The 14,723-nt window shown below is 39.6% G+C and overlaps 1 protein-coding gene across 2 annotated transcripts; it reads right to left on the bottom strand.

Annotated features, from left to right (window-relative positions):
* Nucleotides 1-7,781: 7,781 nt before the first annotated feature.
* On the bottom strand, nt 7,782-13,898 carry POLE4 (DNA polymerase epsilon 4, accessory subunit). Of its 2 annotated transcripts, XM_007476317.3 has the most exons (4): nt 13,540-13,880; nt 10,853-10,937; nt 10,135-10,176; nt 7,782-8,176 (listed from the first exon to the last, which is right to left on the bottom strand). In XM_007476317.3, exons 1-4 carry the CDS (start codon nt 13,777-13,779, stop codon nt 8,163-8,165), a joined length of 381 nt encoding a protein of 126 aa, XP_007476379.2. In that variant the 5' UTR covers nt 13,780-13,880; the 3' UTR covers nt 7,782-8,162. The 2 variants fall into 2 exon arrangements, with proteins under 2 accessions (XP_007476379.2, XP_056669461.1); XM_056813483.1 differs by having other exon boundaries at nt 7,782-10,176; nt 13,540-13,898.
* Between the last annotated feature and the right edge of the window lie 825 nt (nt 13,899-14,723).

Raw genomic sequence — 14,723 nt, 5'->3', positions numbered from 1 at the left:
CATTATCTGAATTTTCACAACAACGAATCCCTTGCCCTTCACTTACAACTTTCTTTGTGTATATATGTGTTTATACCTTAGACTGTAAACCCTTTGAGGACAGGAACCATTTGTCTCTGTACCAAAATAGTGCCCAGCATAGTGCCATCCATTTTGTTGAACCCTCAAATATATAATTTGCTTTTATGACATCAAGACTATCTCTTCAGTTGAAACTTAAATTATTACCATACCCAGAGATGTGCTGGAACGTATCAGCTCATAAGAATCAATGGTTAAATTCTCAGTATGAGCATTTACACTTCAGAAATCAGTGAATGCTACAAATCTGGACAACTATTTTTTACTATCTAGACTTAAGAAAGTGTTTCCTGTGTGTTTTTATGTGTATATATATTTTTTCAGAAATCTAGCTATTAAACATTTACCAGCACACTCCTGCCCATAACTGCCATTATCTTATGGTGACCCGGTAAATATTCCATGTGTTGAATTTACTATAAAAGAGAAGTTAGTTGTTTTATAGCAACTCTGGGATCTCCGAGCCCATATACACTGTAAATTAATCAAGTGACATGCTATCACTCACTCTATTTTGAATATAGCTCCACATATATTCTTTAGGCTACTGGTGATGCATGTCTAAAGTGGGAGGGAAGCAGCATATTTCAGCAATATTGAATTTTTAGTGAAAAAGGGTGTTAAAAAAATGCTGAACTTCACTAGTATAGTTTACAAAGAGAGTAAACAAAATATCCATTTCTGCTCTACAGCATTATCCCATGAATTGGAGAACTAGAATACATTCTAGGAAATTGAACAGAATTTTCATGCGTTCCCAAAGGACTCACTGCCATAAAACCAGCACTTTTAACCCCAAGTTGCTCAGTTTGGGGGGTTTCTCCTGATAATGCAATCTTTTTTTTTAATTATCTAAATTTTAACATATATTTTTTAGAATTTTGAGTTCCAAATTCTTTCCTTCCCCTTTACCCACTGAGAAAGCAAACAATATTAAGCATGTATTTCTATATTATACATGTTACAAAAAAAAGAAAGAAAGCAAAAAACATATGCTTCCTATACCCAGAGTTCATAAATTCTCTCTTTAGAAGTAGATAGCATTTTTGATGATGCAACCTTGATTTTAAAAATCACAGAACTTCACAATTTCAAAATGACCATTTTTTTCAGATAACTCAAAAGTTAATGGCAAAGTAGGTGTAAGTGGGTGGTAATAATGACAGGCACTAGAAGTGATGTAAAAGATAATCATCAAGGTTCACCAGATGACAAGAGGCAAGCCATTCAGGGATAGAGAGTGATATATAACAGTGCTTTCCACAAAATATTTTTTTAAAAGCCCTAGAAAAAAGCAGCTATGTGATGCCATAAATAGATCATAAAACTTGAGATCAGGAAGAAGTGAGTTTGAATCCTGACTCAGATGTTTACTAATTGGATTGTCCTAGGCAAGTTACTTAACTTAGACTCAGTTTCCTGTTCTGTAAAGTGGGGATAATAATAGTGCCTACATCAAAAGATTGTTAAATGAGATATAGAGATAATATACATAAAGTTTTTTGTAATTTTTTTAAAACTTCTAAATGCTAACTATTATTATTATTAAGAAGATCCTCCAGTAGGTCACATTGATCCTCCTTGGATGATTTATAGAAAGACATGAATAAGATTTACTGAGAAGGCATAAATGGATTGAATTCTGCACCAGGAACTAAATTGTAAATTCAAATAATTAAATCATGAATCCCTCAAAGTAACTAAATATACTTGTATTGCATACCACAGAGAGCAACCACAGGTTGTTTTCACCATTACTGTTGTTTTGCAGTGGTATAGAAAGTATCCACATGCATACATATACACACAAAGGATTGCAAAGATACAGATTTGCAGTGATGTAGAAAGTAATCACACTCAAATATAGGATTTCACAATTGAGAACTAGAAGACACCTTAAAAATCACCCAATCCAACCCATTCGTTTCATAGAATAGGAAATTGGGGTCCAGAGGAAGGGAAATGACTTAACCAAAGTCATATGAATAAGTGGCAGAGATGGAATTTCAACCCAGTTCCTCTGACATTTGACTCAAGATTTGACATATCCCAAGAAGACAAATACCTCCTTGGTATCAAAGATTACAATGACTTCTTCAGGACCACGCTTCATCTCACTGTATGAGGACAGCCTGGTGTAATAACAGTAGACCTTGATATTTATATAGTGCCTTAAAATTAGGGAAACATTTTATGCACATTTTTTCCACTGGGAGGGAGGGTGGCATAGTTAGTAGAGTACTGGGTCTAAAATCAAAACTTGATTTCAAATACTTCCTCTAACACTTATTGTATAACCATGGGCAAGTCACTTACTGTTGCCCGCCACAATTTCCTCATCTGTAAAATAAGGGAGTTGGACTAGGTAACTTCTTCAATGCCTTTCAACACAAAATCTAGGATTATATGATCATCTCTAAGCCTCAGTTACCTCGTGTAGAAAATGGGAAGGTTCGACAAGATGGTTTTTAAGATCCCTTTTGGCCCTATATCTACAACCCTCTGGTCATTCAGCTAGGTAGACTAGAATTTGAAATCACCTCAGTCATTTACCAGGTGGAGAGCTTAATGCAAATCAGTTATCCTCACTGAGTCCCTGTTAGATGCAGATAATAATCATTGCAGAGTTATTGTAAGAAGAAAATGAGATAAAGTACATAAAACTCTTCATAAATCTCAAAAGACTATCAGAGTCAAGTGTTATTATATTATGTTTTAGGACAAATTTTCTCGTTTGCTATTAATGTGCAGTTTCTCCTGAGCTCGGGGGCACATTTCTGAACTGAAGACACCCGATGGTGAAAAGCATTTGAAAGTTATTTAGAAGATATATCATTTGTAAAAAGTATAGCTTCCTGGTATGAAGCCTCAGAAAACTTTCCATGGAGGGTCACCATCTGGAATGGTCACCCCTAATTTCCTTAAAAGTATCAATCAAGTGCAACCTCTTTTTCTAATACTTTCCTTAATTCCCTCCAGGGCAAATGTGATCTCTTCTGAGCTTTTTTTACCAAAAAATTTTTAATATTTTTACCCTATTCGACCTTCTGTTATAGTTATTCGTGGCTATGTCTTGTTCCTTAGTAGGTTGTCAGTTCAAAGACTAATCCTAAAATCATCACAATCTTACAATGACTTGTGAGTGATTGACTAATTTGGGAGAAGGGAGTCAATCAATCAATCAACATTTATTATCTACCATGCATCAGGTACTATGCTAAGCACTAGAAGCAGTCCTGGTTTGATCAGCTGTCTTGATTCTTGAGCAATAAGGATATAGATTTTCTTATTATATGCTATCCAAGAATATATAAAGTCCTTCTCCAATGCTATGACATTTGATTCTCACAAGGTAATGCTAACACTGGATATTCCTTTATCAGGCAGTGTCTATTGTCTGAACCTACTTAGGTGCAGAGAAGTTCATTGTAAAAGGCTGGCTTCTGAGGTGTGACTTTTCCAGCCAGAGCAAATAATAAATACTAACTTTAAAAAATTTTTTTAATTCAAACTAAATTTAAATAAATTATTGTTAAACAATTCACTCAAGTAGAGAGGCAATGCCATCTGAGTGATTACCAACAAACACCCTAGAGAACACGCACTCATCTTCTGAAATATTGAAGCATGCTGCTAAAAGGACCCAGTGTTGAACAGGACAAGAGTGTGGTTTTGTGGTCAAAGTACTTCAAAAAGTATTAGGTCATACCTGACAAAATCCTGGCTCTGCTATTTACAACTGCATGACTGAATAAATCACTTAACTTCTCTGAGACCCATTTTTCTAGTCGGCAAAACAGATAACAATATCTCCGATATCTACATCCTAGGATGAAGTCAAGGCTCAGATGAGATGGAAAAAAAGCATTTTGAAAACCTTCAAGTGCTAAAATCAATATGCTGCACTTTGCTTCTATATTTGTTAGTCTAAGCAGGGAAAAAAGGGGGGGGAAAGTTCACATTTGCTGATGGCATTTCCTTTTGACAAGCACTGCAGGAAATTATATGAGATTATTCTGACAATTGCCAACCTAATCAATACATGTTGGCTGAGTGCCTGCATTACCTTAGACACAATCAAGGCCTTGGGGAGCCTTCCGTTGCTTTGCTGAAGGAGGCTAGATTGCAGATTTCCTCTGGGCTCTTAAGGACTATATAGGAGTGGGGTGTGTGTGTGTGTGGTGTATAGGGATTTATGGGTGTCATGCCACTGGCATTGTCGTCACTTAAAGGCCCAATAAGGTAGAGTAAGTGGGGGTTTTGCTGTGACCTCAGGCATGCAGGTATACTCTGTCCTCTTCATGGTGAGTTATCATGTCAACAGCACCCAGTTCTGCTTGGGTAAGTCACTTCTGGGCCTCAGCTTCCTCATCTATAAAGCTAAGTGTGAAAGGGAACTATTTCTTCTCTTTGTCTATTTTGAGTTAACACTTTGTTCGCCATCAAGTAGGAGAATTCACAAATCATTTGCCAAAATGAGTGATAACACCAGAACTCAAAACACTCCTATTTAACACTAAGTAAGAATGTTCGCAAGTCATTTGCTAATGTGGGTTTTAATTCAGTCAGAAACTTGTGAATCCTATGATAAAAGTTGATACCTTCAGAAGTCTATAATAAAAGATTGATACCTTCAGAGGTGAGAAGTGGATCCCACAGGCACTGCCCCCCTGGCTAGTGCTAGGCAATTTGGAAGCTGTGATTGGCTTCTGTGAAGAGGGGAAGGGACAAGAAGCCACTATAAAAGGCCCGGAACTTCATCAACATCAGCCTAGAATCGACTGGTGACCTGCCTCTTAGAAGTAACTTGAGACTTGGACTGCCTCTTAAGTGAGTAACTGGCCTTCCATTCCTGGTGTCTGGAGAGATTATTTTCGGAGAGGCCTTCCCTTCTTGGAGGAGGCCATGTCCGTAGGACTCCAGGACAGTGTGATAGGGTAAACATCTTCTCTACCCTCTTTTTGTATTTCTCTTTCACTCTTTCTACCCTTTTTGTAAATAAAAGCTATTAAAAGTCATTTTTACTTGGGCTATATTTTTAAATCGGCGACCACAAGATTATTTTAGAATCCTCTAATATTTAGTCAAACCCTTAATTTAATTCTTTACATAAGGGTTAGACTAGATAAGCTTTAAGGTCTCTATCAAACTCTAAATCTCATCTTTCTCTACCTGATTACTAAACAACGCAATCACACAAAATATGCAGATTCTATTTAATTTTCTATGCCCTAGTCAGGGTCAGTTATGTCTTTGGGAAAGCTATCTTGCAGTGTTGAAATTCTACAGGTCTAGTGGGAAGATTGTTGTGGAAATAGAAGGTAAATGTTTTATTTAACCCTCCTCTTACCTATTCCCTAACATTCATTTTCCCAATTATAATGACTTATAGGATCACAGATTCAAACATAAGCAGACACGCAGGCCCTCTTTGGAGGCAATTGGTCACTCATTCAATAACTACTTGGATATAAACTGGATAGAAATATCAGATTCTGGGGAAGGGTTTAAGAGGGACTAGGGATCTATCTAGACACTTTCAGGATTGGGGAGTTGCTACCTCTCAGGGAAAACTTGTCTAATTAGATTATATAGAAATTGTGAAATCGTACCAGTTAGTTGGCTGTAGAGACTCAGACCCGAAACTCACCCCTTTACACCTATTTCCTTAGTAGGGCCAGCAGACAACAATCATAAGCCTACCCTTTTGCAGCTGTCTTTAATCATTACCTTTTGATTGGTGGTGACTTGGAGGGAAAAGCTTCAGCATAAAGGAAGAGCTTCTTCCTTCTCAGCCCTCACAAGACTGAAATAATCCTGTGCAAAGCTCGGGCTTCAAAATTAGAGGTGGGAAGAGGGAAGACTTTGGTAGAGGAGGTATTTACTCACCTAAACTCAGATGCAGTTAAGACTTACCTGTAAGGAGGAATGTTGGAGTTGGCATTGCTTTGTTTTATCTTAATACTGGATCTCCTTATCTTGTCCAAATTAAAGTGCAGCAGCCATTCAAGTACAGGATCCCACTGATCAGACATTTGTAACCTGGGCTGTAACCTTTCTCCCCTCCCAGCAAAGGTTCCCCATATTAGTGCCAGCCTTGGGTGTGTTTACCCAAGCGACTTACCTTATTACAGCTCAAAACTTTCAAGTTCATGGGCAATAGCCTCAGCTCCACCAGGAGCAGGGACTAGTATACCTGGTCTCATCCCTTATTTTAGAGATGAAGGAATTAAGACTTGTAAAAAGTAAACAATTCATCCAACATAAAGTGGCTGGTGACTGAGCTTTCCACTAGAAGCCTTGACCTCCAGTTTGGGCCCGTGTTCTTCCTACTCTCCCACAGTTGCCTCCTGGATTTCATCTAGGGTAATGTTTCCACACTTTCTCTCACAGTCATCAGAAGGCACAAGGTTGATGGAAGCTACTTTTACCCATAATTTTACTTTCCCAGTGCTCAATTCTAGGGTTTCCTGATTCACTCAGCAAACGTTTGAAGTACCTGCAAACAGCCACTGTGCTAGGTACTGTGAGAGATGATTAGATGAGACTTTACCATCATTGGGCCTCCAGCCAGTCTAGTAGAGGTTGGAAAATAACATGGATAACTCTCAATACATGTGTTTGATGTTTATCAAAAAAATGTTATATGTATTCTACAGGTCATTATTGACAGAAGGAGTGAAGATAGAAGGCTTCATAAGGAAAATGACATTTGAGTTGGACTTTAAAAGATCAATACAAATTCAACATGCCAAAAGGGGAAAGTGTTATAATTATGAGAAAAAAAGCATGTTAGAGCAATCTATTGAAGGAATAGAAAATAATCTAGTTTGGCTAATATGTTCTGTGCAAAACAATTTGAATTAAAGCTGAAAGAAAGGTAGGTTAATATGTAACTGTAACCATAGTAATAATAATGGCTAACATTGGCAAAATATCCCACTATGTGCTAAGTGCTTTACAATTATCTCACTTGATTCTCACAAATACCCTGTGAGATGAGTGTAATTATTATCCCCATTTTATAGGTGAAAAAAGAAGCAGAAGATAAGTGATTTGCCCAGAGTCACATAGCTAATAAATACAGAAGGCCAGATGCAAACCTAGGTCAAGACCTTGTACTCTATTCACTGCACTACCAACTGCTCCTTTAAAACGCATATTAAATACCAAGCAATGAACTTTAACAGGCAATGAGTGACTTAGGATTATTTTTGTCAGATTATTTTATCTGTGCCCAAGAAAGATTTCTTCCTCCAACACCACCATCCAGGGTCCCAGAATGTATTTATTTTTCACAAACAAATAACTTAAATCCTTATATGACAGTGTTTGTAAACTTAAAGGGTTTTTGGTACCATTGGGCCTGTCACCCTACAAATTCTGTAGCCAAAAACATTCCCTAAATGGCAACCATAAGCTTCAACAAAAGCTACTCTTTACAAAGGTTTATTTAAAAATAAAAATTCCTTTTACCTGAAATCAGAAATGCAATCACCATAGCTATATATAACCCTATCTATATGTTGCTGCTGCATTCCCAACTAGAGGGATTGAAAGAATACATAACAAAAGGAGATTGATGGAAAATAGAGTAGAATAGCTGATGGGAAGAGAGGGAGAGAAATCTAGGGAAAGGAACGAGGTTCTGAGATTATATTTGTAGGGAACCCTTGTCGAGAAAAAGGGCAACATTTAAGTGCATGTTAGTCCAAACATCTTTATTTTGTGCTTTATTTTTCATAAGGCCTCTCTACCAAGAAAAAATTTCTTCATTATTCTCTCCACAGGGATCAGGTGTGGAACCAAGCCCATCACCAGAAGACACAGGCAGTGGTGAGACTTGTGACAAGAAAAGCCAAGAGCTGACATCACAGACCAGCCCATTCTTGGGTTGATAGCCTTTCAAAGATTACATGGGTAACAGGAAATAGAGCAGTGGACTGGAATAACATAAAATGCTCCCCTAAGAAACAGTCTGTGTAGGACAACATTCAGAAACAGTTGAGACCTGCTGGCGCGCAGGTAGAAGAACACAGGGATTCAAGAAGAGACTCCAGGATCTGCAGAACTCGTGCAACTCAATCCAAAGTTCCTGGAAAAACAAAGGGCAATAGAGAATTAAGTATAATATTATTCAAACCAGCTAAAGTTAAAGGAAAGAGAAACTTGCCTTTGCCTTTGACAATAAAGGCACTGAGCTACAGGTCCCAGCCATGTCTTATCATCTTTGTAATCCCACAACACATAGGCCCAATGTCTGAGCAGTCACTAAAATGTTTGCTAAATGAATCAGTGTTTAAGAACAAAGAAAAATGTTTTTGAAGAGCACACATACAAACAGTTCCTAGAGAAAAGGATGGGTTGTGCCATGGGCAAGAGGCTCAAGAAGAATGAACCAGAGTTGAAGAACAGTCACATACCAGACACATACCCCTTACCCCATCCTGGACCCCTCCACAGAATTACTGTAAGAATCAAATGAAAGAAGGGAGCCAAGAACAAAACAGAGGAGCCAGATGATGTTATGAAGTGTTACTGCACCCTAAGAAACAGTGAGCGTGATCTAATAGGGGCTAATATTACAATGACAGAAGCACAAGCAGAGCAAAGAAAATACACACAAGCCACCCAAACAAAGAGTTTTTCTAAAGCCCATTCAGCTAGAAGGTCATCCCTCTTTTGTTTTAGGGTCTCCACTGGAAAAGAATCTGTGATTTCCTGAACCCATCCAGTCTACTTTGTGTAAACAAGCAGATAGAAAATTGTCCCTAAATATTCTGAGTACAAATATTTAAGGTAGAATGGGCCTGTACTTATGAGTTTAGTAATACAGGAAATTCCTGATAAGGAAATTTCCTCTTCCAGTACAGACAAATCCCTTCTCTGCAACCCAGTCCCAGGGAATTCCCTGGGGCCCAAGTTAAATTACTTATCTAGGCTCACACAACCAGTGGGTTTCAGAAGTATTATGTGAAATCAGGTCTCCCTAACTCCAAGACAGGCTCACTATCCATTCACAATACCATGCTGCCTCTCAGAGGAAGATGGGCAACACAATCAAAGGCAAATAGATAAGATTAAGAAATATATTCCCAATAAATGGCCTCCAAATAATCATTTTAAATGCCACTGTTCCTTGAAAGGGATAAAGGTAGGCTAATAGACAATGATTCTTGTAAACTATTAAATTAGTAATCATATCTGCATCTAACATTAGAAATAGGAGAAAGTTAATATGGTGGGGAATAAATAAGAATTAATTCTTATTTTCAGTGGGCTTTCACAATCCCCCATCACTCCTCAGTGTTAGCATTTTTCACAAAGTGTCAACTCTCTAAGTAAGGAACTGGAGAGTTAGAAGTCATTTCATAGTGTGAAGATGGGATTGATTTTGCCTACTTTTAAATTTAATCAACCAAAAGCTTAAACAACTCCTACTTGGCACTAGATGAGGGAACTCAAAAGCCACTTAGAGAGCTCCACCCTTTCAACTCAATCAGTCAGAAACATGTGAATAGGATGAGAGGTGGAACCTACAAACACTGCCCCCCCCAGGGGCAGTGCTAAGCAAATTTAAAGACTGCAATTGGTCCCCATAAAGTGGAGGAAGGGACAGGAAGTGATGTAAAGCTGACCCTCCTTTCCTGGCTTCTGAAGAGTTTAGTTCCTAAGAGGCTTCCCCTTCTTGGAGGTGGCCTCGTGGGTAGAACTCTTGCTAAATTTAACACCAAGCCCTCTGTGGGTTGAGCCAGAGACCAGAGCAACATTTAGGGTAATAAGATAAAGACTTCTTACTCTATCCTCTTTCACATTTCTCTGTTTTCACTCTTTTTGTAAATAAAGCTGCTAAAAGGTCATTTTGACCTAAGCTGTATCAATTTAAAAATCAACAACCACATTGTCTTATATTTAGTCTGACCATAAATTTAATCCCTACAATAGATAAGAGCAAAGTCATACTGATGGTTTTCTATACTGTGAGATTCTGAGCTCAAACTGTTAATATAGAATAAAAAGAATAAAAATGTTTACCCCTGGCAGAAAACTCACCTTCTAGAAAAGCAAATTCATCCACAGCTTCTATTGCATTATCTATAAGGTAAAAGGGAAAACACAATTGATATAGGCAGACAAAGAGTGCTTCATCCCCTTGGCAACAAAACCAAAAGTCCAGAAAATAGGTATAAAGATCTATCTGATTCTCTTGGAATGGTATTTCTGAGGGGTATTCTTGCTCTCCACCATCACAGAGATACTAGTAATTGTAAAAAAAACTATCAGAAACATTTAATATGGTGGAAAAAGAGGGCACCTCAATAAGACTGGTAGAGTCTGAACTCAAACCTGTACCACTATATTCTTAAAGTTATAAATGGAAGGTGGGGGGAGGGGAAGCAGGAGAAGGGGTGCTAGGGAATGGGATAGTCAAAAAATTATGAAACATGATCTCAGCAAGTTGCTGTTACCTTAAAAGGAAGTAAGACTACAAAACTCCCAAGTCTTAATATAGTATAAATAATATATCAACTATAATATTGAGGCCAGTCCTACACAAAATTTAGAAGTAATGAAACTTTTCTTTGATACTCCCAGCTTCCTTATAGTTTTGCCACCATCCCCCTTCTGTCAAAATGCCAAGTATCCTCATATTCTTGCCAACATCTCAATCTCACACCCCCCAAAATTCATAGACCTTTAAAGTGGACACTTTAGACACATGACCCTGTCATCCTCTGAATAGGCTGAATGAAAAACAATGAGACTCTACCCAGGTCCTTCCTCTGGAGAGTCTTCCTTTTCCCTTGTTGGGCACAGAAGTAGGCATCTCTTGCAATAGTTTCCACAAAGAGTTCCTATAGCAAAAGCAAAGAAAAGGTCATATGAGGCCTATCATGAACTAGGGAAGCTCTGCTTCTTGCTGACAAGTGGCAATAGGGAAAGAAAGGTGGTTAGTTCGTAGGCACCAACATAGGCTTAAGTAGTATTCAGCATTACTTCTCTATTCTTATTGATTCCTCATCTCATTCCCAATGTTGGTTGCTCCAAATCTTCTCCTCTTTCCTCAAACCAAGCATACATCTAAACCCAGAATGCAATGTAGATAACAGCTTTCTCTTTTCTGGAGACTGATGCTCTCAGATGGGAGTGTCATTCAAATTCTCTCCATTATTCCTCAAATCTTCTCAGCATCAGCATCCAATGTCCTCCCCCTCTTCATTTTCAAAAGAAGATGGAATCATTCCTTTTCCCTCATACAATTTATCTTTTTCTCCACATATATTCATATCTCTCCAGTCCTAAATAGCTTACCCTTGACCTCTCTATCCCATCCAGCTATTGTATTACCTTTTTTCCTCCCAGAAGTCAAACCTAACCGGTATTCTACTGAAATTGCTCTCTCAAGGGTAGCCAATGACTTCTCTGACTTCTCTGTAGGATTTAGAACTGACCACACCCTCCTTTCCCCTCTTATTTCAGATATACCACATTCCCCTGGTTCTCCTACTTCTTTAATCACTCCTTTATCTCCTTTCCTGGGTCCTCAACTTCTTCCCAACTCTTTTTTGAGGAATAGAGAGAAAGGAGGGTGCATGCTTAATGAGGGTTTGTCCTTGGCCCCTCTCCTCAATACTTTCTCCTTTGGCAACCTCATTTACTCTCACAGAATTTCAGAGTTGGTAGGAACCTCTAGGCCAATCCACACCTAAAAAAGAAACCCCTCAATAACAACATTCAATTCAATAAGTATTTACTAGGTTGCTTCTAAGATATACTTCATGTGATTAGTTAGATCACAACTTTTGAATGCCTGATGCAATGTTTTGGATGATTAATTATAAAAATGTTGCTGATAGGAAATATTCTCAGCAGTTCTCTATATCAATGAAATCAGATTGCCATAAAAAAAAAGAGGGGGGCATGGAGAGGGAAAAATCCCTATTACATATGACAACCATTCAAATATTAGAAGTTAGTTATCAAGTTCCCCACATATGCACACACCTCTAGACTAAACCTCTCTAATTCCTACAAATAGTTTTCAGAGGACATGAACTTGAGGCTACTCACAATCATAGCTGTCCTCCTCTGGACCCTCTAATTTGCCAATATCCTTCCTTAAAAAGTGGCACCTAAGACAAATTATTTTGGAGAAGGAAAAGGTAAACTAAACCACTTCAGCATCTTTGCCAAGATGGGGTCAAAATGGGTTACATCTGAACAACATAATTTAGCTTATTAGCTTCAGCTATCATGGAATAATCCCAAATCCATCATCTGCAACCTTCATCTCTCTCCCAACATCTTTAACATCTACAAATAAAATACCCTTTAAGTCTAAAACTATGATCCAATGATCCTGTAAATTGCCTGCAGGACATATGTCCCTGAATGCCCCAATGGCTACTCAAATTTAACATGCACAAAACTGAGATGTACTTTTTCTTTTTTAACCCTTACCAATGCCAATGTCTTGGCATTGATACTAAGCATTGATCCCAAGACAGAAGGGTAGTAAGGGGTAGGTGATTGGGGTTAAGTGTCTTGCCCAGGGTCACACAGCTTGGAAGTATCTGAGGCCACATTTGAACCCAGGTCCTCTCAATGAGGCCTGGTCTTCTATCCTCTCATCCACCTTGCTTGTCCCTGAGATAATTTCTTAAGTCTAAAATTTTCTCCTCCTTCCAACTTCACTATTCCTATCAGCTGCATCATTATTTACCTAATCTCTACTATTCAAAACCTTGCTGTGATCTTTGATTCTTCCTAGGATCCCCCACCTCACATATTCAATCAGTTATCAAGTCCCATCTGCTAAATCTTACTCACAAAATCATTTCCCTCCAATTTATCCTTCCAAATCCCAGTAATGTGATTTGCATGAGACCTCATTACCACCTAAACTTGATTAGTTTCCTAATAAGTCTTACCCCTTAACTTCTTCCCTTATCTCCTTCATACTGTCATCATATTCTTCCTATCATGGATCAAGGACTATAAATTTGGAAAACGTAGAAGCCATTAAGGGTAGTCAGGGTAAAAGAAAACCTAGGTTCAGATCCCATCTCTGCTACTTACAACCTGTGTGATCTGGGGCAAGTTATTTCACCTTCCTATGCCTCAGTCTCCCCCACCCCCCACTCCATATAATGAAAGGATAAGAGCAGGTGACCTCTGAGGTCCTTTCCAGCTCTAAGTATATGAACCTTCTCATTTTACAAATAAGGACAGTGAAGCTCAAAGAAGTTTAAGTGACTTGCCCAGGATCATACAGCTAATAAGTGTCTAGAATGATCTCTGAACCCAGGTTTTCCTAAAAGGTTTTGCGTTGTCTGTCTATGGCTCTCTCTAACACAACTCATCAGGCACTTCCCCCAGTCCCACCCTCTTCCACTAAATTTCACCCGCCCTCCTCTTAGCCACGCCCCGTGGCCGGCCAGGTCCCGCCCCGCGCACCGCGGCTCGCGCCAGGATGAAGATGGCTTCCTGGCCCGCAAGCGTCACGTCTGGGTCTGCCTTCACCAGCGCTTTCACCCGCGCCAGAGGCAACCGCGACAAGCGGGGCCCAATCGAAGCTGCTGGTGCCTGCGGCTGAGGGGCCGCCGCCGACTCTGCCTCTCCACTGGGGCCCTCTTCTTCCACTGGCGTAGCCGCGGAGCTGACTGTCACAGCCGCCGTGGCGGCCGCCGCTGCCATCCCGAGCACCCGTGCGTACCACGGGCGCGTTCCCCCAGCCTGAACGCGTGCGCGTGGCGCCGGCCCCTTTCCCGCCCTGGACTCCTGGCTCCGCCCCTCCGGTGCCATGCGCCAGCCCCTCCCTTACCAGCCGCTGAGCCAACCTCTGCCCTGCATTACCGTATTTATCCACTTTGTCCCGTTGCACCTGAAGAATCCTCCCACAGTCTCCTTTTAGGTCTCTTCCATCTGGTCTCTCGGAAACCGCCTAGAGCATCTCTCCTCATACAGACAACCTGGGTTCTAAGCCAGGCCCTGTTGCTGACAAACATTTACCAAACTTCAGCTGTCTGTGTTAAAAACTGAATTTAGTGCCTAGGCTGAGATCTGAAAGGGTCATTTTTTTGTTCGTCCTCTCGAAAAAAAACATTTTACACTTCCACTGCACCTCTTCGTCCTTCCCCAGTTTAATTCTTGAGATATTAATGTAAATTGTTTGTAATAGTACGGAAGTGTGTGGGGCAAAACAGTGCTCTTGGAGATGCCTGCAGCAAGGGCCTTGGGGAAGCAGGGAAGAGGTCAAAGAAGATTTATTTTATGGTTTGACCCCTAAAGGATCTGTATGAACAAAAGCTTCATGAGAAACAGCTTTCCAGACTAGGGAGCAGCTACTGAGGTAGCATTATAGATTTAGAGACGATTGAAGGCATTTAATCTATTGTCCTTCTGGGCCCAGGACTCCTACCCAATAACAAGGTATATTTAGGTATTTCAGACTCTTGGTAAAAGATAACTGGTTTGCCAGTTCTTTTCTCCAGCCCACTTTACAGATAAGGAAACTGAGGTAGAGAGGGTCCAGTGATTTATCCAAGTTCACACAGCTAGGAAGTGACTAAGGCTGGATTTGAAGTCACAAAGATGAATCTGACTAACTCAAGGCCCTGTACTTTATCCAATGTACCACC

The sequence above is a fragment of the Monodelphis domestica genome, chromosome 1 (genome assembly GCF_027887165.1).
Source record: "Monodelphis domestica isolate mMonDom1 chromosome 1, mMonDom1.pri, whole genome shotgun sequence".
Taxonomy (NCBI): domain Eukaryota; kingdom Metazoa; phylum Chordata; class Mammalia; order Didelphimorphia; family Didelphidae; genus Monodelphis; species Monodelphis domestica.
Note: the sequence above shows the minus strand (reverse complement) of the source record. Positions and strands in the feature narration are given on the sequence as shown.

What these genes read in the sequence shown, in the direction of transcription:
- POLE4 (XM_056813483.1), bottom strand. Translation starts at nt 13,887, where the DNA reads ATGGCACCGGAGGGGCGGAGCCAGGAGTCCAGGGCGGGAAAGGGGCCG. An exon ending in TCATCCTGGCGCGAGCCGCG is followed by an intron (nt 10,938 to 13,539) that starts GTGCGCGGGGCG and finishes CTTTTGCTATAG; the next exon opens with GAACTCTTTGTGGAAACTAT. An exon ending in TCTCCAGAGGAAGGACCTGG is followed by an intron (nt 10,177 to 10,852) that starts GTAGAGTCTCAT and finishes TTTACCTTATAG; the next exon opens with ATAATGCAATAGAAGCTGTG.